Below are 27,631 nucleotides of genomic sequence, written 5' to 3' on the forward strand. Positions count from 1 at the left end.
GCTGCAGCAGCCAATCTTTTTTTCAGTGTAGGTGTGGAAGAACAAATCGCAATTACCGATCTCTTTCGCAGGATCAATATTATAATATTGTGTTACTGCGTCTCAGATGTACCATTCACAAGGTACATCAAGCCCATCGCGCCGTCCAATTCATCGCTCGACGGCAAGCTCTTCGTGGCTGGTAGCTCTTTGAGGCTAGATGGAAACCAGCTCGGCTTTGAATATTAAACTGAAGCTGGCCTTGCCCTTGGCAGACAAGAGTGTGTGATCAAATCTATGTCTGCGCTGGAGTCCGGCTGGGCTATCGACAAGTCTGTGTGAGAGACAAAGACTGGTATCGGGGTGATTCGAGTGGTCCCCTGATGACCATCGAGGGGATCACCGATGGTATACCGGCATTGGATTGCTTTAAGCGTTGTATCCTTTGGACCATCGGATGGCTTGGCGTACACGAAAGTGTTAGACTTCATTCCCAGGATTATTAATAACATGAGGTCGCAAACAGAGACACATCGTCTACGAAGGAATTAAGTTATCTCTTGACTATTACTTAGTAATGATTTTTTGAAAAATTTTTGAAGTTAAAATATAATACTGTATGAAACAATGCATTTCTGTGGTTCGAGTTGCTTTTTGTAGAATTAATTAGTCCTGTCAGATTCATTTACACATGTTATTAAAATAGGAAATGTTATATATTAATAATTTTGTCAAAGTTTCTCTGAAGAAATTGATGAACAAAATGCGGCAAAAAATTTTTTAATTATGATAAATAAGTTTTATATGTATTAATAAGGTAAAAGATTGTCATTATAAAAATAATAATTAATTAAATTTCCTCTCTGTTTTCTATGTATATAAAAGGCCCACGAACATACTCAATAATATTAAAATGTTAAGTGACATAGTTAAGTGACACTATAATTACTCATTCATTTTATCTGTATTTATATTGACATATTTTTATAACAGTACTTATAAATATTTTTAGTGAGTTTTATTAAAACACGAAGTGTAATAAATCGAGAATAAAATTCACGATATTGACAATAAATGATAAAGAAATCAATATCCATAAAGGAGTTAGCATATAAGGACGACAATGTGTAAAAAAAGTATTTTTTACGTTTTTAATAACACTAATAAAGACAAATTAAAATTCTTCCTCAACCATATTCAATTAATAATTTATTCCTTCTTCTTTTCTTAGCATATTATTCTACTCTTTCTTTTTTTATTATGTCAACATCGTTTGAATAATTCGTTTGCATTTGAATTATAATAGTTTTCACAATGATGTTATTTATTTTCAATTATGTTACTTTCCTTAATATTATCCTCGTGTTTTTATAATGAGATCACTCTTCATCATAATGTGAATCCTTGATGCGTATTGTGTAAGATATATATTTCTGAGAAACGTCAATTAACCATCAATAAGCTGCATTATTTATAATGCTTATCCGCATTTTTCTAATATATAAAAAACCGATTTCCTGGTAACTCTACCTTCTTTTGAGGAAAACGTAGTATAAAATTGCGAATTGTCGAATCGCAAAACTGTATTTATTATTAAAACTGTACTTATACTATGTGATCGATGATTACATCATTTGACATTCACATCTTTATTTTCCGGAGTTATCAAAACGAGCGGGGTCACTGTAATAGAACATGACCTATCGACTGACTTATCACGTTGTAACCATTTATCCTACGCAATTTCGGAAAGCACAGTCAAGGATATTGCACTGTATTAAAAAACCAAATTCGTTAATTAAAATATTTCATTAATTAATTAAAATACTATTAATTAATTATAAATATTAAAAATTTTCATTGAGGAAAAATACAAAAAATGCTAAAATTTTCTTCTCGAGCATTACAAGAGGATAATACTTGAGAATACAGTGGTTGATTAATTGCAGCTAATCACATGCCATTAATTCGTTGACGTATTAGTCTTCTAGAGATAAATGCTTCTTCGATATCACGAGCGAACGAATCTTCGCATTTTGTTGTGGTCATGATAGATCACGATAATGTGTTTAAAAATTTGAATTGAATAATAAATGTTGAATTAAATAACAAATAAGTAAAAAGATACGTAGCGAGTAACATCTTTGATAGTCAATTTGGAGAAAAGTAATGATATTTCGTCGTAACTTTCCTCATCTGTCTACCGATGACTAATAGCTGTATATTTCAACGGAGCAACATACAACATCCCTGCATGAGTTTGATGTAGCAATATTATCTCGGGAAACTCCCGGTGATTATAAAAATAGTCACAACATTTATTCTTGATCTACTTTTTCTTGGCGAGATTCGTTGTAATTATCATCTTTCGAATGAGAATAATCTTTAATTATAGTTTCAATATCCGACCGGCTTTTTTTCTGTCTTTCCCTTTTATTTTAGCCTCTCTTTCCTTATATCTTCTTTTCACGTGTCTTTCAGGAAAGATTCCCGCGATGCCACTTCGTCTTTATCGTAATTTTATTTATAAGCGACATTAATTTCTTTCTTAGAAGAAGAATGTTGAAATGCCGTTTATGTTTTATCATTTTAATGAATAAACTTATGTTCTTTCCGAGAAATTATGCTAACGCCGTCAATTAGTGATAGAAACAAATATATATATGTTTATTTATCTAACTTTCACGATTTTAGAATTGAAAATAAAGTTTCCACCATTCAGGAAATTGTTGATAAAAACATATGGATATTCAGTGAATAAAAGTAATTACACAATTCCTTAAACTTAGATGATAGAATAAGAGAATTTGAAATATTTATAATTTTAAAAATGTAAATGTAAGAGATTAAATATTGAAAGCTTCAATTTAAAAACATCGAAATTTTAAGTAAACAGATAATAAAATAATATAAAATGAAACTTTGTGATAGCTTTTTAAACATATGTACCGTAAAATTCTTATCGTAACATTATTTCCATGAACGGAATGTATGTTGACATCAACATCCCCGAAGTTGTTAATTCAAATAAGTGAGGATTTCTCTCTCTCTCTCTCTCTCTCTCTCTCTCTCTCTCTCTCTCGCAAAAGGATGAAATTTTTTTTAAAGAAAATTCGCACGTTTCAGATTTTCCTAGTATTTTACGAGTCCCGCGATAAGTTATAATTAGAAACGAATCATGACTAATGGATCATCACTGATAATCATCCCCACCGAATCAACAGATTTAATAGGCCCAGCAAGTAGTGGAGGAGCTTAGTCGATTGGCGACCAGCCGATCAGTACTGGTTTTGATCTGACCTGTGGTACATCTCGGCTTAAGTACAAACTCAACACGAAAGGCCGACTTAAACCACAAGTGGAATTATTACATTTCCCAACGGAGTACAAGCCTTCTATCTATATATAACGAAGGACATTAATCGACGAGAATCATCGGAGCGAAACAGGAAAATCCCCGCTCAATCTGATCTGTAAGGGAAAGAAAAAGAGGGAAAAAAGAGAATTACTATAAAACGAGATTAATTGGCGAAGAGTTACATGCTGATATCACAAATAAACATGGTGTCCATCGGCTTATTCGTCTTTTTCCTCGCTTTAACAGTAATCAATGCACGTGAGTACTCCATTAGATGTCAATTCGTTTGAGTACTTTTACCTGAAAAAGAATATCTAGTTTTTTCTTTAATAAAGTTCTAACAGTAAACCTTTTTTTGATATTTTTTTTAAATCGTACGTTTATTTGAAATTATAAGAACACATTTAGCACAATTAATTAACATATATTTAAAATTAAATGCATCTATCTGATTCTCATCATACATTTATCAAGGTGCTTTCCCAGATGGATATTTAAGTTATTCCAAATTATTTACAATATGTATGTTCTAAATGATGATTTGAATTTTTATATTTTAAAGGATATTGCTTAAGAAATATTAATTGATTAAATTGAACAATAATTTACCGTTACAGAGAATGAATGTAATAATGGTGCCAATTGCGTCAACATTCGCAAGTGTCCGGAGATCATATCTCTCTTGACAAGTTCAAGACCGCTTTCAGCAGAGACATTGCAGACTCTTAGAAATTTGCAATGTGGCTTCGAAGGCAACGACCCGAAGGTTTGTTGCAGTCAGGTAATTGATTTTGACCTAAACGCATTAATTTATCTACAGTAATATTAACTTAGTACTAATTTATTAAAATTTAAATTAACAAAGTTTACTAATACATAATATAATGTAATTTAAGAAAGAGAATTGAATTTATAATATACAATTTAAAGCTACTTTAAAAAATAAACGAAAAAGTAAGAATTATGAATTGTGAATTATAAATACATACATATCTTTCGCGAACATATTATAACAATTTGCATTAATAATTTTACTTCCTATTTGTTTCCTATTCTTTGTTAATTACTTAAATACATTGATAAACAGTTAAAAGATTATTTATTGGCAGATTGATTATTAGTTCTCGTTGAGAATATCAGATTAATGCGTTTCGGATTGTTCATCATCTTCCACATGTCCATAAAATATCAAATTATACATACATCGCTGCCATCATTGTTGTAATAAAGATATATCGTCGCTGGGAATCGTTTAATAGTCTTTTGAAATAATGCTGAAACAGGTTTCTGTGACCTCGACTTTCTGTTTTATCTTGATCTCATTGTACTAACAGGATATCGGATGAAACTTTACTCATAAAATCTGAAATTTACAAAATATTCTATTATATAGAATAACAATAGTCAGATATTTTATTGTTATCAGAGATTTTATTGCAATCAAAGTTTCTTTATGACTTCCTTTATTTTAGTAACATTATAAAAATAGATTTTTCTAAACAAAGCAATGAAATTTTTGCGCTCAATTTTTGTATATCTTTAATATCCATTCGAAAACGCATTTCATGTATTCACAGAACTTAATAAAGCTCTCTACAACTGGGTATTGTTCATCATTATAACATTGTTCAATTTACGATTTCATATAAAATGCATTAAGTGTTTACAGTTTTTCCAATTTTGCTCATATTAAATATTAATCTTTGATAATAGGCATCAACAACGACAACGACAGAGGCTCCAGATCCAAATCCAGAAAATCTTCCAAATCCACCAGATGTAACGAACCACCCGAATCTACGTCTGTTGGATCATACATTGTGTGGGCCCGTCACTCAGCCGAAGGTATTCGGAGGCAACAAGACTGGAATTTTCCAGTATCCGTGGATGGCATTAATCGCATATGATACTGGAAGACCAAATCCGGAGTTCCGTTGTGGCGGCACAGTCATCTCCTCGCGCTACGTCCTCACCGCCGCTCATTGTGTCACTTTCCTTCCAGGGGGTAAGGAAAAAGTCATAAAGTCATATTGCCATAAGTATGGCAAAAATTAGAATTAAATTTTAAACTTAAGAAGAAATTAAAGAGATTAAATTTAAAAATAAAATTTGAAAGATACTCAAGAACGTTCGTTGTTCTCAATGGCGTTTATTATAACTGGCATAAATTTGTGTAATCGTTATTCTCCAGGTCTACGACTGATAGGCGTCAGGGTAGGGGATCACGATATAAGTAAGGAACGTGACTGCGATACAGACTCCCAAGGACGTGAGATCGTATGTGCCGAGAGGTATCAGGATTTCGGTGTGGAAAGCTTCCAGTTCCATCCGGAATACACGAGAACAAAACTGCAAAATGACATCGCGCTTATTAGGTTGAATGGTACAGTGGATTTCAGACCTCTGAATGTCAAACCCGTTTGTCTGCCTTTTGGCACTGCGATAGCACTAAATCATAAAAGGGTGAGAATGATCAATATACTTCCACTTATAATTAGGAAATAATAAAAAAGAAACAGTCAAAAAGATTTACGAATTACATTTATTTTGCTTCAAATTATTTATAAATCTACTACTGATTTAATACTATAAATAGAAAAAGGAATTTTTGAATAACATTTTTCGTATTCTCTCTCTCTCTCTGTTTCTCTCTTTTTCACAAATTGAAATATTTCATAATTGAATCTCTTTGAATCGATTCTACAGTCCATCAAACAACTTTTTCGAGAAATATTTTCTACCGCTTCTAAAAATTTCGACTCGGATGTATTTCTCGATTTTCATAAAGACTACTTCATTTCTAAATTTTGCTTTTGACTGGCAGGCTGTAGTGACCGGTTGGGGAGCGACGGAATTGGGCCCGCGCAGTCAGGACCTCCTGCAAGCGAAGCTACCACTAGTGGCCTACGAACAGTGTAAAGAAGTATACAGTCGGACCACGCAGATCTGGTACAAGCAGCTATGTGCCGGTGGCCAAATGAACGTGGACTCCTGTTTGGGTGACAGCGGCGGACCCCTGCAGGCAGCTGGTATATACAATGGTAGATCAGTACGCATCATCCAGTACGGCGTGGTTAGCTATGGACTGAAGCAGTGCGGCACTGAGGGATTTCCCGGAGTCTATACCAATGTCGCCTACTACGTGGACTGGATTCTGAATACACTGACAGATTAAAGCGAGTCTGGAACATTGCGGAACTTTCATTGAATACTTTTAATTTCCGTGCTCGGAATATGGTGACGCAGACGCGGTGTCAGCATCGTGGTGAGAACGGGAATTTAGCGAGAATTTGGCGAGGCGTTCGATAAATACGTAGCTAAATAAAATTGATTTCATAAGATTGGCAAAGTGAATAAAATTGCTACAGCAGAAAAGGAATATTTTTATTGTTTGTGGAAATTAATTGGCAGTTTAGGTGTTTAGGAAGGTGATTCGCAAAATATCATTCTATTTTTAATAGATAGAAACGATTAGTGTTAATATTTTAAAACTTTTGTTATCCTTTTAGTAGAATAAAGTGTTTTACTGCCGATACAACTTTATTCCTATTAGACGGAGTTTTCTCGATTGCGACTTAAGTTAAATTTTACTATTTTATTGCATGTGAGATAAGCGTGTCATATCTTCGATGAAAAAAACAAAAAAGAGGGAGGAAGAGAGTTTTTTGCTCGCTCTAATGGATATATGTGCTAAACCGATGCGTGATTATGATTTATATGTTAACTTATCATATTTTTACACTTTATAATATATCGATAGAATAAACAGTTTTTCTATAAAAAAAGATGTTTGTGTTATTTGTTTCTTAACCCAGACAGCACAGAATATTTATGATAAATATTTATTAATATTCATTTTTTGAAATGTTATATAGATATTTCATACATATTTTATATAAAGTTTTATTCGAAATATTATTAAAATATAGACTAAATATTTTATGTAATATTTATGATAAATATAAATAAATATTTCCAATAAGTATTTTTTACTTAGATTATAATATCTCATTAAATATTTTCATAGCACTTACTATAACATTTACAATAAATGTTTCATAATATTTTTAATAAATGTTTATAATCTGTACAATCTAGGATCACAAAAGTATTTACAAAATATTTAAAAAAATCTTATAAATATTTATAAATATTTTGTAAACATTTTATAAATATTGTGTGCTGTCTGGGAAGTTCTAAACGACGAAAAGTATTTCTGTCATTCGCGATAAACTGGATTTCCCGAAAAATTATCACAATCGTTTTAATTTCAAATTAATTCTTCGATCGACTTTGAACTGTTCTTGATAAGTATCAGGATGTCAGTTTAGCTATGGATTATTCTTATAAATGATTATAAATAGAATTCAATTATAACGAAGCTGAATAAATGAAAAGCTTACTTCAGATAGTTTCAAACTGAAAAGCTTGGTTTACCTAATTATCATAATATATTCTAATCTAATTAATTAATTAGTATATTAATTAGTAAAGTAATTAATATATAAATATAAGGACCTGACATATATTCAGAATAATTTCGCGATGATTATAAGACTTATCGGTTCAATTCATTCTTGGATATCGTCGCTGCGGGATCACTCATCACTACTGGACGATTTTTCATTGCAATCCTCTATCAATTCTGCCGTTTCGTTGATCGAAACCTTTAATGGACCGCGATCGGCTTTCCTCTTCAATGTCGAGGTTTCTGACTTGGCTGCCGATTTGTCGGAGGAATCGCCCGACGATTTCGACGATGATTGACTTGACATCAGAGTACCGGAAGAACTGGTTAATGATCCGGAATTTGGTCTAGAGTTGCTGGCAAAGCTCAAATAAGAGTCCAAGCTACTTGACGTAGATCTTTTCGATTGCTGCTGTTGTTTTTTTTTCTTTTTTTTCTTCTTCCGGGCGTAAGAGGAGCTCTTTGGAGAAGCCTTTACAAATGATTGAAAACTCTGCAAAGTTCATGTATAAAGCGTAGTTTACACGATACTTTATTAGAACGTATCCTAAAGAATGTACAATATTTTTTAATCTTATCAGCTTTATATAAAATATATTAGTGCATGAAAAATACGTAAAGTATTAAAATACCTTTATTTTTCATTAAAAAAGACAATTATTGATAAATATTTATTTCTATTTAGGAGGTAAAATTATCTAATAACAATTATCTAATAACTATGACGCATGCAAATAACAAGAAATTCATAATACCTGAGAATGACGCTCGAAAAGAGTCGGTATTTGCGTCACTCGGTCCAGCATCATCTCCATCTGCAGTCGATGACGTTCGGCCTGTTCCCTCGCCTCGTCACGACGAAGAGACGTCCGTATGTCTAGGTCTCTGTTATGCTCATGCCTTGTTTTCGCGACATTAGATCAATATTCGATCATAAAAATCGATGAACGCTTAGATCTATAGATCCAATGCGTACCTCGCGGCCGATCTCAGGGCCTTCCACGCGGGTTTCCGACCAATCAGCGTCTCCCTGAACTTCAGTATCTGTTCCCGCCGCTTCTCCTCCATCCGCTCCTGTATCTCGCGCTCCAGTTTCTCTCTGTGATGAGTTTTTCGATCGTCATTTACACGCGTGAATTCCTCTCTAATTAAAAATTATCCTTCGTTTGTATTTAGAAAAAATTAAATCTCCTACAGCACAAAGTTGCACAAAAGTTGCAGCCACACTGCTGCAACGTTGCAGCAACATTACATGTTGCAGCAATATTGCAGAGATTTTGCAACGATATTGCTGCAAATTCTGTGCTATATGGGATCTTGTACCAGAGTGACTTTTTATGACTCGCACCTATCATTTCTTTCTTCAACTGAATTTCTAATATTTTAAAATCAGCTTTTTAAAAATATAAATAAATAGAAGGATTCTGGGTTATACAGTCTTTCTCATTAAATAAACCGTACCGTGAAGCTTGACATCTCAAAATCGCAGCCAAGTTATTCCCGCGCGAGGACAATGCGGACGTTAGCGCGGACCTAGTTCCATCGGACATTGTCGTAGTCGGGATGACGGATTCGTCGTCATCCTTGTCAGGCTCCACGTCTCGCAAATGTGCACATGCAGACTTGACACGTTCGCGCCTCGCCATCGACGGCGGTAACGAAGAAGACTTCAACATCTCGGCGGCCCTCAATCTTTTCCTTAATTGTCTGGAACGCGTACATAAATCCCTACACTGAATCTAATTGTTTTTAATTCTCAAGAGATTTTGAAAAGTTTTTAGCTCTTTAAATAATCTTGTTAAGTCGAAGTACCTTCAGGAAACCAAGTTCTAATAATTAAACTCACCTCTTTGAATTGCAAAATAATTAATTTTAGTCACTTATATAAACTTTCACTTATACACAGAATAAGCTTTAAAATTAAATTAAGACTTAATTTCTAAAAATTTTTGTCTGTTTGCAATTTAAAGACTATCGATGTGTTTCAATCCAGAGAAATAGTGGAATTTTCCGAACATCCAATATTCGTAATGCGACTTTATCATTTTTATTTCGGTACTAAGAAAGAAAAGAAAGAGCAAGAGCATAGATATACAATAAATATAGATATTAAACGTGTATATAAAAATGTCACTTAAATTTTTCTAAGATAAAATATGGAAAGAAGTCGACAATTAACGACAAGCCGACCTATAGTATTCGTCCTCAAGCATTCGGTCGTAAACCTCAGTGCCGAACAGGTTTCTTGGTACTGGTTTAGCCTTGAAACGAGAAGAACCGCTCACAGAGTTCAGGACTGGACCTCACCAAGGATCGCCAGGCACGACGATCACACTCCAGCTTAAAGGGTCGCACTTGCGACAATAGATTTAGTGCACTCTCCTCGCGTACAATACGACTTCTGAACATCAAAAACACACGTTATATATCGAGATATTAATTACAATTTCGCAGACCTCTAAATAGTTAAAAATAAATAAAATGATATATAAAAGTATATAGTGAAACTTTCAGAATTAGAGAGATACAATACTAAATTTGAAAATAAAAAAAGAAGACAGTATTATACATCCATTTATGAAGACAAAAATGCTACATGGCCGACCTTTCCTCTTTTTCAGCCATTAATTTGTCATAGAGTGGTATCTTGGATGTAATAGGAATTGGTCTAACTCGTCGTTTTTTCGAAGGACTTTTCTTCTCACTATCTTTATTCGCTTGTTCGACTGTCTCTATTTCTGTCATATACTTTTCCACCTCTTCCCTGAAAAAGGACATTAAATAAACAGGAAATGTATAAACAGGAAATGAGTATAGTATAATATAAAATATTTAATTACAGAAAAAGATACATTTTATATATATATATTATAGTATAAAAGCCTAAAAATATTTCAAGATATTTTACAAACTTAAAAAATGAAATAATTTATCATATTAATAATAATTTAATAAAATAATTCTTTATTCCTTTATTGATAAAAAAAATTGCTTTTAATTTGATAAAAAAGATGGTTGAATGTCTACTAAAATTAGATTAATAATGAAAACTGATACATTTTTATGTTAATATTCAAAAAATGTAATGAAACACATTTGAAAGATGCATCCAATAAGCAGGTATTTTTAAATGCAAGCTCTCAAATATCTTTTAAGAATCTTATCCTCAGCGTGATATTCACCTCAGCGTAAAACTGAACGGTTTAGGCACCGTGGGGTGCCATTCTTTCGAGCTACTCGGTGGTAAACTTTTCGTCTCGATGCTATCCTCGCCATCGCTGTTCACGCTGTCATCGCTTTTCGATTCACTCCATGTGCTCCAGCTTTTATTGGCTGCGAGTATCTCTTTGTTGCGCATTGTCTTTGTTTCCTTGTCCTTGTCTCTGCATCTAGAATCAACATTAACATGTTTACAATAAAAACAGACGATAAAAGATAGATATAATTATATATATATTTATATATATATATTGTTTCTCCAATGTATTCGTATGACAACTTATAAATTATCACCTGTATGTCAGTAGATCTTGATCCTCGGCGAGACCAGCAAAATTTCCAGACGGAAACAATATTGGGCTGCTGGTTCTCGACTCTTCGAGGTAGCATTTCTTGCCGTTCAACTTGAGATCATCAACGACGACGTTCGATTTGACATCCTTTGACTTTGAGCTCTCATTTCTCGTAATTGACAAATGCGATGAAGGCTCCTCTGCGTCATCCAGCGAGTTCCTCAGATTCTGCAGGAGCAGCCGCTGCTTCCTTCTTAGATATTCGACCTTTTGCTTGAATTGCTCGTTCGACAGATGATGCACTTGTCCATAATCCGGTATGCTCTTCAGGAACTCCAGAAGATTTTCCAAAGTGTCACGCGGGCTCGACGATTCCGAGTTCTCGACGGCAGTCGGTTCACCCTCGGCAAAGTTAATTTTCTTCACTTTCTCTGATCTTCGGCTGCCGGATGACAGCCGAGGACGTTCGTAAGAAGGAGTTGGTTGCCGGCTACAAGGATCCACCGGCATCTTCACGCACGAATGGAAAAATGAAGTGCCTCTGTGCTCCGTCATGGTTCACTGATTTATTACGAAATATAATGTAACATATGCAGTTAACGTAACAAATAAATAATGTGCGGTAAAATAAATGTTTTTAAATATTAATAAATTTACTGTTACAAGATATGTAAATATTAGTAGATAATTAAAAAGACTTCTTCTATTAAATATAATAAGTATTTCATAACTCCTAACATATCTCTCCTTTTCACAATTTAATGATGAGTTATTTAATGATTACTTATTAATTAAATAAATTGAAATTAAATTTAAAACATGTAGTGAAGTTTAGATATCATCAAAGGCACAGCTATAATATAATCAAAGCTAATTACACAATAGAATCGTACTACTGCCTAAGATAATTATAGTATGTACGACACACAGAGAGAAATACAGGAAAAACTATTAATAATAATTGGACACACAGACGTTAAAATGTAGGACAAAGAAGACAGTAAATCACAAATTGACTTTTCTAATTATCAAACAGTTAAATATTTAAATCGATTGCAGCTGCGACTTTGTTAAAAATCATAAAATTCTAAATTATTTAGAATAACACAATTAATATACATATATTTATCTAAGGTCTTAAACTTTACCTACGAATGTCTTTTATTTTATTCTAATCAAAATTGAGACAGTTTGCCGAGACGATTGTTTCAGGTTCTTAGAAAATTCCGCCAAGTTCTTTGTAGAATTTCTTGTGATTAATCACCTTCATCCTCTATGCAATCAGCCAAATGCGAGTCCAGATCGATTCTAAGAAGGTGGTTTGTGATAAAATCCTGATTCCAACACCGGGATACAAACAATGTGCTGGCAACTTCGGCCGTTACTGTACCTACTACGGGGGATCAATGCGACCTGGCGTCGCCGACCTGGCGTCGCCGACCTGGCGTCGCCGTCGCCATGGTGAAGCTCGCGAGGAAGTGCTAACGCCCTGCAACCAGTTCTACGGAATTAAATGGCGCGCAAAACAACCCGATCGATTTGTCTGAACGTGAACATTATCGTCGAACGTACGTGGAAAATGATATCTGCGAAAGCGTTGATTTTTCCGAGCGTGGCTCTCATTTATGGAGTGGGCGATGAAATTTTGATGGCCCTGAAAAATTCGTATCCTCAAATATCTACGATTGTGCAGAGAGAAAAACTACTTGTATAATATATACACATGCTTATTCAAAGCCGTACTGAAAAAAATCATGTCATAACGTTACATGATGAAATCATGTAATTGAAACACGTAAATCACGTAACGGATTGTTCCAAATCAGTACGTGATTTTTTTAAATGATGTAATTTGAAAAATCATATGATATTAGAAATAATTTCAAATTACGTAATTTTAAAAATCATATCTTGATTTGGAACAATTCGTTACGAGAGTTACATGTTTTAATTACATGATTTCATCATGCAACTGTGTGACATGATTTTTTTCAGTAGGGAGAGAAGTAGAATTTTTTTTTTCTGGATTATAATGTGATACCTGCCATCTCAATCCTACTCTGGAATTATTTAGCGCAGCATATTTAAGATCAGGATTTCTTTTTTTATGATTTAGATAAATTCTCTTAATTAAAAACTATGAGATTTAGAAGTTTCTCTTTTAAAATTAATTATCTTTAATTAGAAGAAATTAGAAGCTTTAGAGGTTTGATCCTTTTTGGATCGAAGTCACTTATTAATCCTTGAAGCATGAACATAGGCATTTATTTCTCGAAAATATCATGCATGATGGAATTACATTCCGATATGTATACAACTTCATACAAATCATTTTTCTGTGCCTTCTACACTTCGTGGACACAAAGTGGAAAAAATATCACAATTAGCCATGCGATGAGGCTAAATGACGCAACATAATGAGAATCAAGAAGAACAACAGATCGGGTTGTTTGCGCATATTTGGCAAAAAACAGAGGCGCGATTTCCATTTCCTCCTTTCTCATTCCTGTTGATCGAGTCGCGTGCTGTTGCACTCAGTGGGTGTATTCAGTACCATGACTGAGCGCTCAGTGAGCTCTTGTACCTATTTGGTCTATATTTTTAGTTCTAACGGAATATGCCAATAAGATGCAAGCGCTCAGTGAGCTCTTGTACCTATTTGGTCTATATTTTTAGCTCTAACGGAATATGCCAGTCAGATGCAAGAGCTCACTGAGCGCTCTGCGCTTCTGGACTACGCACCCAGTACAAAATGACTGTCAGGATAGCGATGTTAACGTGCCGGCTCGTCCTCGCGTCGTCACGGAATTGCGAACGTGTCATCCCCAGCGCAACCGTGGTCTCGAAGAAGAGCTACTCAACCACCACGGAAAATGAAAAAACCTATGATGTCATCATCGCTGGAGGCGGCATGGTCGGCACGACGTTGGCATGCGCCATAGGTTAGCTTCTTATCAACATTACTATGCATTATTGTTACTATTTGTAAGTAACAGATGTTCAAAGAAAGGAAAAATGGGAAAAAGAGAAAAATTTGTTTGAAAACGTAAAAAAATTATTTAAGACATTTTTAATATTTAAAAGAAAGATACGCAAGAATTAAATTAAGTATAAAATTAAATATTGAATGATTATATTATTTATCATATAAAATTTCTTAAGCTTTTAATTGGAAACTTTTCAAGAATCTTATTATATTTTTAACCGATAAATTTTTGATAATTTAACTTTGTTTTCTTAAAAATTTTTTTTTATTGATTAATAAAATGATAAATATAAATATTACACGTATCAAAATTGGCATTAGCGTTTAATCGAATTGCAATTCTTTTAAAATATTTTTTGACACAAAAGACTTCGAATATATTTCTCTCAAAATGCACAATTTATTCTTCTTAGTTTTGTTATTATACTATTTGCATTTATGATATGTAAAGCAAGTACATGTTTAATTATTTCAGCGAACAATCAGAAATTGGCAGGTAAGAAGATCTTACTTTTAGAAGGTAATGTTAAACAGGAATACACACCACAGGAGCAATACTCCAATCGAGTTGTCGCGTTGAATCAACAAACCCGTACCTTATTATCCAGCATAGGAGCATGGAAACATATAGAGGCAGTTCGATATTCTCCAGTACGACAAATGCAGGTAGCTAGTCCTTCAAATTCCTTTTTTGCTATTTTAGAATTAATTATATTATTAAGCAAGCAGTAAATGATATTAGACTGGTATGTGAATAACACAATTAAGTGAGGAAAATGCCTTATTCAGTCTGATCTTATTGGGTTTAGATCTTAATAATCTAGTGCTTAATAATATTTTAATATAAATTTATATACATCCAGTTCTATAAACTGTGCACTGATTTATACATTAAAATTATACATAAAATTTGCAGTCTTGAAAATTCTAGCTTAGATTAAATAAGATCTTTCTATTTATATTATTAAACTTACTAAGTTCGCATTAATATAAAAACAGTTTCTATTTATAGCAGTTGATCTTGAAATTGCATAACTAATAGTTATTACACTGAAAACTTTATGATTGATGAAAAGCATAATCTTTGAGTCTTGGTTTTTGTTAGTTTATATTCTTCTGATTTATAAAATTAGTTTTTATGATATATTTATATACAATTTTTTAATAGGTATGGGATGCATGTTCCGATGCTGTGATAACATTCAACGAGAATTTGTTGTGCAAAGAATTGGCCTATATAGTTGAAAATGATCTGTTGATACACGCAATCAACAAGCAACTTGCTGAGAAGGAAAACGTTACTTTGATTTACAACTCTAAAGTCGCCAATGTAGAACTTCTGCAAACGGGAGTGGAATTCGTTACTATACAGCTGCAATCTGGAGAGCAATACAGGACTAGATTATTGGTGAGCACCAAGTTAAGTTAAATGTATATAATTTGCGAAGAATATATATATATGTATATGTGTATGTGTAGATTGTCATAATCGAAAATATGCGATTTGTTATATTGGTATTTTTATTGTCATTGTTAGGCCTTTTATAATTTATGTCTCTTTTGTCTTAAATTCATTTTTTTTACATCACTTGTATTTGTCTTTTTATTAATTGTTTTAAACATTTCGAAATGTTCGATGAGACAATAGGGGTACGTTTTTGCAAAACATCATCCGAATGGTTTTGTGTATCATTTTATCCTTGTTTAACATTCGGTGAATAATAAAAATAAAATATACAGACGCACTCGAGTGATGTTTCCGAACGTAGCCTAGTTAAGCAATGTTAATGTAAATGTGACATGTCCAAGTCCTTAGCAATACTTTCCACTTTGTTGGTTAAACTATCCAGCCTAGTGCTGATGTTGTACGAGCATCTCTTCAATTCGGCTGCCAGCTCATTTAGCTGCTGTTGGTTGCTCTCGTTGCTATACATCCTACTGAGCCTTGTGTGGCTCGAATCCATCGTAGTGGCATACGCATTTCGTGGTAGCGGTGGCACGCTGCTTCTGAATGTTGTCCGCCGCGTTTTCCTCTCACTGACCAAGCGATATATCGCCCGGATGAGATCTCGCGGTAAACGTTTTTCGCGCGGATCGTTCGGCCGAATGTGCAAGGCGCAATGATACGGTGGATGTAATAGCAGAGCGCCTCTCCTGCATGCCCGTATTATGCTCCATGCCGGAGCACGATCCAGAAGTTTGGAGAACAGCATATTCTCGAGATGAGCCACTAGCTCGGCACGGCGCACTAGTCTATCAAGGCCAGCGCATCTGCGAAGCTCTTGAATATCCGACACGGCCAAACCGACCATCAGATTTGTCAGGATCACTGTCACTAGAATAACGAAGCTGAGAAGCATTAAGTGGGCTGTACCAGGATATTGGAGCGGCGCTTTTTCGTCGAAGAAGACATCCTCGAACTCGAGCTCGCCCGACATCATGATCATCGTCTTGAGTAGACTGACCAATGGATCAGCGAAGGACTTGTAGTTCTTGTGTAATACGCTAAAGCCAAGGGAGAAGCCGATTATGAGGCAAATGTAGGCTGCGAGAAACTTGAAAAAGTTGATAGACACTTGAGTGAACATCTGTACATAGATACCAAACATAGGAAAGCGACCGACTACTATCATTAACTCGATCCAGACCAGCAGGACGCCCAGAGCGGCAACATGATGTTGCCAAGTATAGGCTGATGGAATCATGATAATGCCGGATGCCATAATCACGCTCCATTGCAGCCAGTTCTCCCAGCGTTTGGCGTAGCAGTAAATACCATGAGCGACCTGAAAAAGTTCTTTGCCCGCAAGCACACAGGTGAAGCCCAGTACCGGCCAAAGAAGGACATTGCTGAGCCGTTTCACGTGCCAGAGATACGTTGCTCCGATATAACCGGTGAAGAGGGCAACGAAGATCGAGTGAAACATTAAACTGAGCAAGAAGAACTTGCGGATACGCAGCCACTTGAGATAAAGGAAGCTCTCGCACAACGGATGCTTCAGCACGTGACCCTGACCAACTTCTACCAGGCAGAGCATCAGATCCGTCTCGCCACGGCCGCCTGGCACCAACGGCCGGAAGTCCAGTCGCAACTCGCAGTCTACGTCGCCAAGTTCATGATCGTGCAGCGAAATCGCCTGATCGAAACGTGCCACAAAGAGTGGTAATACATCTGGAGTGCGACGTATAATAAAGCTAAGAGCTGTAACGCCGCCCTTGGTACGTGCCGTCATATCGGCGCCCTTCGACAGTAATAGCATCACCGTAGGCGAACTCTCGTTTAAGGCCGCGATGTGTAATGGCGTATAGCCGAATTTGTCCGCCTTGTTGACCGAAGCACCTGCCTTTTAAAGGAAAAAAAACTTCTTATTGTATTTCTCTGTGTTGTTAGAAAAATCTTCTTTAACCATAAAATAGTCACCTGATTTTTTTATACGTGAACAATCACCTGAGGTGTTATATTTAAAGGTTTGTAGAGAATAGTAAAAAGAAATTAGAAAGAAAATATATTAAACAATATCCATATATATCTAGACAAAATAATATTTTACATTTTTTTTTCGTTGCTGAGGTATAAAAACATCTCAGGTGACTATTCCTGGAGATGATCAAACTACGAACCTGTATTAAAGTCTTGACCAGTTCACCGCTCCTCAAGGCTTTTGCAACTGCAGCATGTAGAGGAGTTCGTCCATCGTCGTCCTCCTCGTTGACTTTCGCACCGGCATTTATTAATACATCTAACGTTTCTATAGATTGAGCAAGCGCTGCCAGATGCATCGCCGTCTGACCGCGCGAGTTCTTCGCTTCCCAAGCCGCACCGGCATTCAGCAACAACCTAGTACACTCCACGCTCCCCTCTTCAGCTGCCAGATGCAAAGGTGTCGATCTCGCAACTCCCAGTTGCACTCTCACATCCGCTCCATGATTCAATAATAGTTTGGTGCAACGCACATTGCCTAAACTAGTCGCCACGTGCAGAGGTGTCTCTGTGTAAACCTGTCAACAAATCATATTAATTCACTGAAGAAATTTTCACTCGAATCTTGAAGAGACACGTTAATTTGGTGGGAAAATATCTGATCCATAATCGATGTTACTCATCAACATTAAAGATTTTAGGATATGTTACTTTCTGCATGTATCAAATTTGAACTTAGATCAAATTTCACTTAAAAGATTTCTGTTTAGGCTTCCCCACCAAATTCATATTTGAGTTGATGGTGGTAAAGGAGCACCTGTGGATTATTCGGACAAGCACCTGCTTGTAGTAGAGCCTCGACACAATCTCCGGCATTGTTTAACACGGCATAATGAAGCGGGCTTTTGCCGGACAATCCGGCGTTTACATTTGCGCCCGATTTGATCAGGGATTTGACGGTATCGACGCAACTCGCTGCTGCGGCGCAATGTAACGGAGTGCATTTCTTTCCAAGATCCCATTTACACGGATCAGCACCGTGCTTCAATAACTCCTCCACGAGTTTTACGGATGTGGCACAAGCTGCCAGATGCAATGGTGTTCTAGGAAATAAAAGTTTTTAAGACTTAGTTGAAGCTATAAGGCTCAATCAATTAGAGATATTTTGTAGTTCGCTGTGATGAAATCGGATAACTTTCGAGATATATAATTAATAATAACATGATTCTGGATAGTGATTCTGTCCATCGCAAATTATAGTTTTATATACATGTATACCTTCCATCGCAGTCACTCGTAGAAACTGGCGCGCCTTTGTCTAGCAAAGCCTTGGCGATCTCCACGTGACCCAACCAATTAGAAATCAGCAGACACGTGTCTGGCCATCCTGCAAGTAACTGACCCGGAGTCGCGGCAGCCGCTGCTCCATTTTCGCTGTCTAGTACAGCCTTTCGCATAAATCTGTAAACGCGGATAAACTTATTCTTATTTCTCATTTTTATCTCGCTGTAAGATTGAACTGTAGATATGCAACTATTATTGCCATTACCCGTTCGCGAACGTAGGCAATGTGATCTTTCGATGATTGCAGTCCATAATTTCGTTGAGAGTCAAGCATTGAAATTCCTCTAAAGCCTTTTGCAGAGTGTCATTTTGAAGAGTACGACTTCTTCCTTGCTCCAGAGTTGCTCCTGCGTCATCGGCACCGTTGATATGTGACAGGTGACAGAATCCAAACTGTTCTCGGAGGAGATACTGCCACTGTCAATCTCATTCATCCAAATATCATCGCATTCTTCCTAAATTCGGCACATGAACGATAAGGAAACATCGGAAAATTATCGATAATTGATCACATTTCTTTCACTGACCTTATTGCTGATCACAACAGACGGCATTCCGTTATTGGTAGCTTCTATCCTCGGCGCCTCTCGCGTCAAATGACTGCAGGAGAGTCTTTCAAAAAAGTTCTTCTTACCAAGGGTCGACATAATCATGTCCTCCTTTGAATGCTTAAAGAAATTTATCTAATTCCGTATGAATGATATAGATATAGACATCATGGTGCAATCATGCAGCGTGTAAAGGATGGAAAGTTTCTTCTCTTGATTAACTAAGTGTCAGTCTCACGACTACGCAATGATGACAGTACATATTCATTGCGAATACTATGATACATTTATCACTAGACGATTAGGTCGATAATGTTTTCAATCAATCAAGTGTTAACAAGATGATTAATTTAAATATCAGTAAAAAATCTGATTAGATCAATCGTTTGATGAGCAGTCGTCTTGACATTGTAGAATGGATGGTTTTCTCAATGCGCGTTCATCGTCTCTCAACTCTAGCTCTCACTCGCTAATACTGAACACTTATTCGACTATCCGGGATCTCTGTATATCTTAGGATACCCACACGTGTTTATAAAACAGTGTTTTATATTTAGCTTCCATTAATCTCTCACGGTTCTCCCTCGCTCCTTGCGTAAATCCGACATGTTTCAACGACAAAGAAGGAAAAGAAAAAATTCCTGACCGCAAACTCCTTCCCTATCATTCTTTCTCAGCACGATGCCGGAAATGATTGTATTATCAATTAACTCTGGTCATTTTACGCATAAACACTTTCAGCAGAATTCAGTCGATGTGTCAACCAATATCATTTAACAAAATTGTCATCCTGATACGTACTTTCTTTTTCTTACAATTAATTTTTAATTAAGATTTGAGAGAGTGTATTTTAATAGCTTCTTTATTATAATTTAACACAGATGGCGATTACAAACGACTTGCAATTATTTCAATTTGCAAAGAAAATAAAGAAAACATAAGCAGACTGAAGAAAATAAATATAATGTAAAAAGTTTATTTTTTGTAATGGAAACAACTAGTATTGTAATTCGCTTTAAATAATTGTAAAGTTTTATGAATTTCTAAAATATTGGATTGTTATATCAGAATGTAAATAATACTTTTTGCAGATATGTCTGCAGATTTGTGTATAAACGAAGTAGCATTTACGATGGGAAATTAGTATAAGACGTTAACCATTCTACGCAGATAATCTCTGATGATCTTCATTGAAATTTGAAACAGAACTGACGTTATTTTCGTACATGCTTGTAAATTTTTGTTGCACTTGACTGTCGCAACACGCTTTATCTTCGTGATGATTCAATAATCCCCCTTACAATTTTACTTTTAAAATGTGGTTACTGTCAAGCACAAGGAGCCAGAATAAATAAAGCGTTTTAATGCGTTCCAGGTGGGTGCCGATGGCGTTAACTCGCTGGTGAGAAAGGCAATGGGTGTGAATTATCTCAACTGGCAGTACAATCAATTGGGCATCGTTGCGACTGTCAAGCTGTCCGAGGTAATTCTCTTGAGAATATATAATATCGTACATAAAACAAACGCAGCTGCTGAGAAACGCAACTGTTTAAGAAGATATCTATGAGCTGCTGAGTTATAACACTTGTCGTTAATCAATTTCAGCCCACGAAGAACGTCGTTGCTTGGCAAAGATTTCTTCCAACGGGACCCATCGCATTGCTTCCGGTAACTTATCAGTTTTCGTATTTCTATTAATTCGTTTTTTTTACGTGAACAGCGTCAAAGTCTAAAATATTCCTAAAACTAATGCCTGGAAAATATCGTGGAAACACAACCAAGTCAAATGAAATGTAACATTATTCTGTGTTATGTTCTTTTTTCAAGAATAATAGATTTAGAAATGGATATGCAATGTTTGACACATCAAGTCAGACATTTTAAATAATTTAATTTAATCGAACGAATTTGGGAACAAAAAGAAAATTCATAGATCGATTCAACACGATTCTATATTACTATTTCTATATTACTGTTCTCTGATAGTTGACAGATTCTCTCAGTTCACTCGTATGGTCCGTAACGAAAGAGAAAGCAAAGGAACTATTGAAAATCTCGGAGGAAGAATTTGTCGACAGAATAAATGAGGCGCTGTGGCAAATTTATCCAAAGAGCAGCATCGTTGAGAGCGGGATGTACGGATTCCAACAGTTGCTTACAAGACTTGCCTTAAAGACCAATGCATCCAGGCAAATGCCGCCCTCCATGGAGGCAATTGTCGAGGGATCGCGGGCGGCATTTCCCTTAGGTTTCGGTCATGCCTCGTCTTATGTTCAGTCAGGCGCGGTGTTGATCGGGTAAGAAAATTTTATCACGGAAAAAATTTTAAATCGTCACGGAGAAAATTTTGTCCAACTGTAATTTGTTTTCAAACTGCAAAATTTTATATTGAGGGTTTAATTATGTATAGATTTTTTTTAATATTCTACGTATATTTTTAAAGAGACGCTGCACATCGAGTCCATCCTTTAGCAGGTCAAGGTGTGAATCTAGGTTTCGGCGACGTAGCAGAGCTGACGCAAATCCTCGCCGAGGCCAGCGTGAACGGCAGTCATCTCAATGATATGTACTATTTGCGGACATATGAGACGCTGAGGCAACGTCACAATGTACCAATAATGTTTGCTATCGATGGACTTCATCGGTTCTATCAACACACTGCAGCACCCATTGTTCTTGGTAGAAGTCTAGGGTTGCAATTAGTAGACGCTCTCCCGCCAATCAAGGTAACGAGAATGTCGTACTGATATACATTTTTTGGAAGAAAGAAATATTGTTTCTTGTTCAATATTAATCAAAATGCGATTTTTTTTAGAAACTTTTAATGCAACAGGCTGCAGGAAATAATATGTTTTTAAAATGCTTTCACTGGGGAACGTACAGAATGTAAATAGTGTAAAGAATGATTAATTTTCTCTCTGTATTGTGCTATACATACATATTGTCAGAACCAGAAGTGGCAAATAGTTCCAGATCCGTAATTAATTTATGGGACGCTCCAAGATAATTATATTAAATTTTTCTTTAGCTTTAGGTATATTGGATTTAGATATATCTTCTGATAATCTCCACATGCAACCTTTTTTTCCTTTAGAAGATCTGTTAATATATTTGTACGCATATACAGGATTTCCCAAGAATATGGAAATCCTGTAATAATTTTTGTAAAAAAGAAGATATCAGAAACATATGTTCCAATATTTTAAAAAAGCTACCTTTTGGCATGAGTGCTGATTAATCAACTCTTCTAGATGCGCGAGAGCGGAAGAGGTGATGAAAATTTTAAATGGTACTAGGAGTCAAGTGGGGGCTTATTTGAAGGCCTTTTGATGGCGATCAAAAGGCCTCTCTCTCTGACAATTTTAAGTCTATGAACGATCCAAAATAACAGTTAAAAGTGAAATTTTTATGCATTTAGCATTACTTGGCCAGGATCATCCCTCCCGCTCTCACGCACCTGGGGGTGATGGTTAATAAGCACACATATTAAAAGGTAGTTTTTTTGAAATATCGAAACACGTGTTTCGTATCCGTTTTCCGACATCTTTGTGTTTTTATAAAAATATAAGAGTTTCTACACTTTGAGAAACCACATATATTTTTCTTCTTTTTCTGACCGGTAGATTTACAATTCCATTTGTAGGAATCGAAGTACCACGCTTCCAAGGAAACTTTATACATGCATTCTATGTTGTTGCCTCTATGATTTCTTTGATAAAACCCCCAGTTTTGTTATATTAACATGGAGGCGAAACTGTACCAATAATTAGATTAAATGAAATACAGAAAACGATGTGTAATTATGTGCAATTGTGTATATTATATATGTAATTATACGTTATTATTTTGTTATTCTCATTGTACTTATATATGAAATGACATTTTGTAATATATTCTTTAAGGTTTTCAATAAAATTTAATGGCAATTGATTTTTTTCAAATATGTTTATATTAGGTTTTTTTCTAGATGAAATATTTCAATAAATATTTAAATCAGATACTAAAATAAAATATTAAGTATTTTACATGGTATTTATATAAAGTATTTTATGTAAAACACCTTCAAAACATTCATTCATAAAATGACATAGAAGATCTATACGCAAAAATTTTATTTTATTTAAGAAAGAAAAAACAACTTTTATTGAAATTCTCATCATGTATAATAGCCAGCATGGCATAATTTCTATGAGAAAGTTATGATTTATTCATATTACTTTCAAGAATATCCGTGTGAGGTAATCTATGATTATCTATAGCCATCTATGACAATCTATGGTTATCTAATTAATTTCTAGTAACACGTCTCGTCCACGTGGTCGAACTGAAAATTGATAGATCCGAATTAATCTAACTATTTAGCGACCGTTTGTAAAAGTATCGTGTGTTTATGACCTGGATTGAAAATGTACACAAAGTTGGTACAGAATCGTTAACGAGACTCGTTCTGAAAGGCATGTAGAATACAGATGAGGTTAGTTTAATCGCTTTCTAAGGTTTCATACTCCTCACTACTCAGTTTGCCGGATTCGATGTTATGGGACGTTATTCTCGTACACGTGAATTTATAAGGACTTTTAATCGTCACTTACAGGTTAGTGCAATTTTATAATTATATGTTTTACTAGTTATGTAATGTTTCTGAAGTATCTTAAGAGAGAATATATTTTACAATTCGTTGTTTTTTTTCTCGGTTAAAAGGAACTGTCAACCGAATGGCAATGTTTACATCCAGAAGGTTGCTCAAAGCCGTTGCTATTGGAACAGTTGGGCTGGGTACCTTGGCATCTCTCAGAGTAAATGAGTATGACATCGGTGCCATTGGTATTGTACGCTTAGGCCGTGCCGCACTGACAGTGCTTGACATAGGCCGTTATTATAAGAGAGAATTATTTGACAGTAAATTGGATAAAATGTCACCAGAGTACTTGCAGCTGAAATCAAATGCTCACAAGTACGGGGCGCAGAAGCTCCTAGAGCTTTGTTGCGCCAATAAAGGGGTATACATCAAGGTAGGTCAGCATATAGGTGCGCTGGATTATCTGTTGCCCCAAGAATATGTACACACCATGCGCGTACTGCATAGTGCGGCACCTCAGTCCTCGTTCAATGACGTACTTACCGTTATTAAAGAGGATTTTAAGAGGTCTCCGTATGAGATATTTCAGAGCATCGACCCCGAACCTCTGGGCACTGCCAGTCTCGCACAGGTACACAGAGCTGTGCTAAAAAACGGCGACGTGGTAGCCGTGAAGGTACAGCATCGAGCAGTTAAGAGCAACTCCTATATTGACATTAAGACTATGTCAACTTTGGTGAGCATTACGTCACTGATATTTCCGGATTTCAAGTTCGACTGGCTAGTCAAAGAGACAAAGAGGAACATCCCTCAGGAGTTGAACTTTACTCTGACCAAAAATATACTGGGACTTGTCGTCATCCCGCGTGCTTACAATGGAGTTCCTGGAGGGCGGACAGGTTAATGACCTGGAGTACATGCGTATCCATCAGCTGAATCCATATGAGATCACCAGCAAGCTCGGTCGTCTGTATAGCCACATGATCTTCATTGAAGGTTTCGTTCACTCGGACCCGCATCCCGGTAACATCCTGGTGCGCAATCGCGACTCCCAGGCGGAAATCGTTCTGCTGGATCACGGCCTCTACGCCGATCTGTCCGATCAGTTCCGCTGGAACTATTCAAAGCTCTGGCTGGCGATCCTCGACGGCGATCGGGTAGCTATGAAGAAATACTGCAGTCATCTCGGCGTCGAAAATTATTACGGTCTGCTGTCGGTCATGGTGTCTGGCAGGACTTGGGAAACGATTATGTCAGGCGTGCGTAAAACTCGCTACAACATCCACGAGAAGGAGATGTTTCAGCAGAATGTCCCAAACTTGCTGCCGCAAATCAGCGACGTGCTGGACCGTGTCAACCGGCAAATGCTGCTGATTCTTAAAACCAACGATCTTATGCGCTGTATCGAGTATTCGCTGCACACTCAATCCAGGATGACGGCCATGATGGAAATGTCCAAGTGTTGCGTGCGTTCTGTATACGGCGAGAAGCTTCGGCAATGCTCGAGTGCATGGGATAAGTGCTGGGTGTCGTTAGCGGAACGGTGGATGCTTCTTAAATTATCGTTCTATTATATGTATCTGGGCCTGATACACTTCGACTTAAACAACTCGGTCAATTCTCTCTGGACGAAGGACTTTTATCCTTTTTAACAAAAGCTTGTCTTTAGTCTAAATATTTTTTTGTTATTTAATTGGATATAATTTCGCTTCTTGTAAATGTTTTTTTTTGCTGATGTAAACAATTCGATTTTGTACATAGTAACTTATAAAAAATGTACATTTTATACACTCTCTTTTAACATCAATTTACCTCTTAATTAATCATCTCAAAGTTGGAGAAAGATATAACAAATTTAAATATTTTTTTGTAATAAATCTTTGTTGAAAGAATCATGCTGTTTATTATATACATATATAATTACAATAGAAACAAAGGTTTAGATATTCTAGTTACAAATTAGTTTGTTCTGAGAAGTTTACTTTCTTTGGCTAATTGAAGCTTCTCACGAAAATCCACAACTACTGCTTCTCTATCCTTCAGAAACTGCTTGTATTCTTCTGGATCTATTTCGCGCACGATCTCGATACCACATGTGCGAGCGATGCCGACTATCATTTGACACATTTGTTCTAAATTCAGCAATGCGTTGGGTGGATCCTCTAGCTTAATCTTGGCGATCTCGTATAAATGTTTAAAAGTTATCTTGCCAGCTACTTCACCTATGAAAAAAGATTAATTTTATTATCTTCTCATGTGTTCATGTTGTATTATCTTTGCACTTCCTTCATTAAAATATCAAGAGACTACAATTATTTTATACTCCAAGAGTAAAACAAATTAATCAATATAATTGCTATCTCTCTGATTTTTAATTGGAGACTGGCTTCTTGATCAAATTGTAGTTAATTACTCAGAATCTTAAATTTTAATGACTGGAAAGAATCAAATTTGATCTTTTTTTTTAGAAAATATATTATAAAACTAGAAATTTGTTTATAATAGCAATCAATCTTCGCCACGAGGAACCAAATCTAATAATCCTCTTTTTCATTTTTAGAGAATACTACAAGAAAATTGGAGTTTTGGTAATTTCGACAGTCAATCTCCAGTTTGGAGCACTAATAAAAAGATAGCAACTGAATCCAAGTTTATGAAGTTAAAAGGAAGGATTAGTGTTCATACCCTTCTTGATTTTTCCTTTTTGTATCCCAGCAGCCTGTTTCAAGTAGTATGTTGCCGGCGGATTATGGATCACTAGATTATATGATCTGTCTGACTTTACTTTCACGCGACATGGTAGAGGAATGCCTTCTTTGATATCACTTGTCCTCTTGTTGAAATCCTTGCAAAACTTCTCGATGTTGATGTTCCTCTGGAATCAAAATCACCCATCCGCATTAAACGCCGTTGAAGGCGAGTGGATCTTGCAAATCTAGCATGATTACTGTCAGAAGAAAGATTAGAATTAGAATTCGGAAGATGATAATAAATTTCTACGACAAAGTAATTAAGAGAGAGAGAGAGAGAGAGAGAGAGAGAGAGAGAGTACAAAGAAATCAAATGCATTCTATTAAAGTTCAGCGGTATTCCTAACCTGACCGAGCTGGGAACCAAGTGGCGGCGCGGCTGATGCTAATCCCGCAGGAATATTCACGCGCAGTTTTGACGAGTGATCGATTTTCTCGACCAGCTTCTTGCCCATCTTCCCCATTTTTTTCACTTTTCTCATTACTTTCGACATCTTCCAATTTTAATATATGCACTGCCAAGGAAAATATGTTTACATACCTATAACCTACATCATTTAAAGGTCTATTCTTTTTAGCTCAACCACGGTTCTTGCAAGTTTAATGCGGAGTTTACAATAGAAGTAGCAGTCGTAGGGTCTTAAGATCCGCATTAGTTTAGCAAAAGGAACAGACCTGTGTAAAAA

At 35.8% G+C, this 27,631-nt stretch overlaps 7 protein-coding genes across 8 annotated transcripts; 4 read left to right on the forward strand and 3 right to left on the reverse strand.

The window, feature by feature from the left end:
* The first annotated feature begins 3,223 nt into the window (after nt 1-3,223).
* Nucleotides 3,224-6,967, forward strand: LOC108727274 (serine protease easter-like). 2 transcript variants are annotated; one of them, XM_018455327.1, is made up of 5 exons: nt 3,224-3,595; nt 3,955-4,118; nt 5,051-5,342; nt 5,529-5,800; nt 6,162-6,967. In XM_018455327.1, exons 1-5 carry the CDS (start codon nt 3,520-3,522, stop codon nt 6,510-6,512), a joined length of 1,155 nt encoding a protein of 384 aa, XP_018310829.1. In that variant the 5' UTR covers nt 3,224-3,519; the 3' UTR covers nt 6,513-6,967. The 2 variants fall into 2 exon arrangements, with proteins under 2 accessions (XP_018310829.1, XP_018310831.1); XM_018455329.1 differs by having other exon boundaries at nt 3,955-4,103.
* Nucleotides 6,968-7,935: 968 nt separating this feature from the next.
* On the reverse strand, nt 7,936-12,901 carry LOC108727269 (protein FAM161A). The gene is given in 11 exon segments (XM_018455323.1): nt 7,936-8,298; nt 8,561-8,705; nt 8,782-8,904; nt 9,267-9,512; nt 9,996-10,081; nt 10,083-10,206; nt 10,411-10,569; nt 10,988-11,194; nt 11,319-11,878; nt 12,582-12,806; nt 12,890-12,901. Coding segments are annotated over 9 exon segments (2,007 nt in total). The 5' UTR covers nt 11,873-11,878; nt 12,582-12,806; nt 12,890-12,901.
* A 1,168-nt stretch (nt 12,902-14,069) lies between these two features.
* On the forward strand, nt 14,070-15,732 carry Coq6 (ubiquinone biosynthesis protein COQ6, mitochondrial). Its single transcript, XM_018455287.1, has 3 exons — nt 14,070-14,259; nt 14,779-14,969; nt 15,472-15,732. The coding sequence occupies exons 1-3, from the start codon at nt 14,070-14,072 to the stop codon at nt 15,730-15,732; spliced, it is 642 nt and encodes a 213-aa protein (XP_018310789.1).
* Nucleotides 15,733-16,087: 355 nt separating this feature from the next.
* pyx (transient receptor potential channel pyrexia) lies at nt 16,088-19,715 on the reverse strand. Its single transcript, XM_018455288.1, is given in 7 exon segments — nt 16,088-17,647; nt 17,925-18,302; nt 18,542-18,827; nt 19,003-19,185; nt 19,274-19,386; nt 19,389-19,523; nt 19,596-19,715. Coding segments are annotated over 7 exon segments (2,775 nt in total).
* Nucleotides 19,716-21,030: 1,315 nt separating this feature from the next.
* Nucleotides 21,031-22,506, forward strand: LOC108727245 (ubiquinone biosynthesis protein COQ6, mitochondrial). Its single transcript, XM_018455289.1, has 5 exons — nt 21,031-21,099; nt 21,222-21,284; nt 21,603-21,913; nt 22,060-22,342; nt 22,432-22,506. The coding sequence occupies exons 1-5, from the start codon at nt 21,031-21,033 to the stop codon at nt 22,504-22,506; spliced, it is 801 nt and encodes a 266-aa protein (XP_018310791.1).
* Nucleotides 22,507-23,907: 1,401 nt separating this feature from the next.
* On the forward strand, nt 23,908-25,862 carry Adck1 (aarF domain containing kinase 1). Its single transcript, XM_018455305.1, is given in 3 exon segments — nt 23,908-24,210; nt 24,318-25,027; nt 25,029-25,862. Coding segments are annotated over 2 exon segments (1,515 nt in total). The 5' UTR covers nt 23,908-24,210; nt 24,318-24,331; the 3' UTR covers nt 25,848-25,862.
* A 235-nt stretch (nt 25,863-26,097) lies between these two features.
* Nucleotides 26,098-27,489, reverse strand: mRpL11 (mitochondrial ribosomal protein L11). The gene is made up of 3 exons (XM_018455319.1): nt 27,293-27,489; nt 26,881-27,070; nt 26,098-26,417 (listed from the first exon to the last, which is right to left on the reverse strand). Exons 1-3 carry the CDS (start codon nt 27,437-27,439, stop codon nt 26,155-26,157), a joined length of 600 nt encoding a protein of 199 aa, XP_018310821.1. The 5' UTR covers nt 27,440-27,489; the 3' UTR covers nt 26,098-26,154.
* Between the last annotated feature and the right edge of the window lie 142 nt (nt 27,490-27,631).

The sequence above is a fragment of the Mycetomoellerius zeteki genome, unplaced genomic scaffold (genome assembly GCF_001594055.1).
Source record: "Mycetomoellerius zeteki isolate Tzet28-1 unplaced genomic scaffold, Tzet1.0 scaffold48, whole genome shotgun sequence".
Taxonomy (NCBI): Eukaryota; Metazoa; Arthropoda; class Insecta; order Hymenoptera; family Formicidae; genus Mycetomoellerius; species Mycetomoellerius zeteki.

Coding starts and splice junctions, on each gene's coding strand:
- LOC108727245 (XM_018455289.1), top strand. CDS start 21,031: ATGGGTGTGAATTATCTCAACTGGCAGTACAATCAATTGGGCATCGTT. Junction 21,100..21,221: donor CGACTGTCAAGCTGTCCGAG/GTAATTCTCTTG, acceptor AATCAATTTCAG/CCCACGAAGAACGTCGTTGC. Junction 21,914..22,059: donor TCAGGCGCGGTGTTGATCGG/GTAAGAAAATTT, acceptor ATATTTTTAAAG/AGACGCTGCACATCGAGTCC.
- mRpL11 (XM_018455319.1), bottom strand. CDS start 27,439: ATGTCGAAAGTAATGAGAAAAGTGAAAAAAATGGGGAAGATGGGCAAG. Junction 27,071..27,292: donor TTGGTTCCCAGCTCGGTCAG/GTTAGGAATACC, acceptor TTTTGATTCCAG/AGGAACATCAACATCGAGAA. Junction 26,418..26,880: donor AAAAGGAAAAATCAAGAAGG/GTATGAACACTA, acceptor CTTTTTTCATAG/GTGAAGTAGCTGGCAAGATA.
- Coq6 (XM_018455287.1), top strand. CDS start 14,070: ATGACTGTCAGGATAGCGATGTTAACGTGCCGGCTCGTCCTCGCGTCG. Junction 14,260..14,778: donor GACGTTGGCATGCGCCATAG/GTTAGCTTCTTA, acceptor TAATTATTTCAG/CGAACAATCAGAAATTGGCA. Junction 14,970..15,471: donor CTCCAGTACGACAAATGCAG/GTAGCTAGTCCT, acceptor ATTTTTTAATAG/GTATGGGATGCATGTTCCGA.
- LOC108727274 (XM_018455327.1), top strand. CDS start 3,520: ATGCTGATATCACAAATAAACATGGTGTCCATCGGCTTATTCGTCTTT. Junction 5,343..5,528: donor TGTCACTTTCCTTCCAGGGG/GTAAGGAAAAAG, acceptor GTTATTCTCCAG/GTCTACGACTGATAGGCGTC. Junction 5,801..6,161: donor TAGCACTAAATCATAAAAGG/GTGAGAATGATC, acceptor TTTGACTGGCAG/GCTGTAGTGACCGGTTGGGG.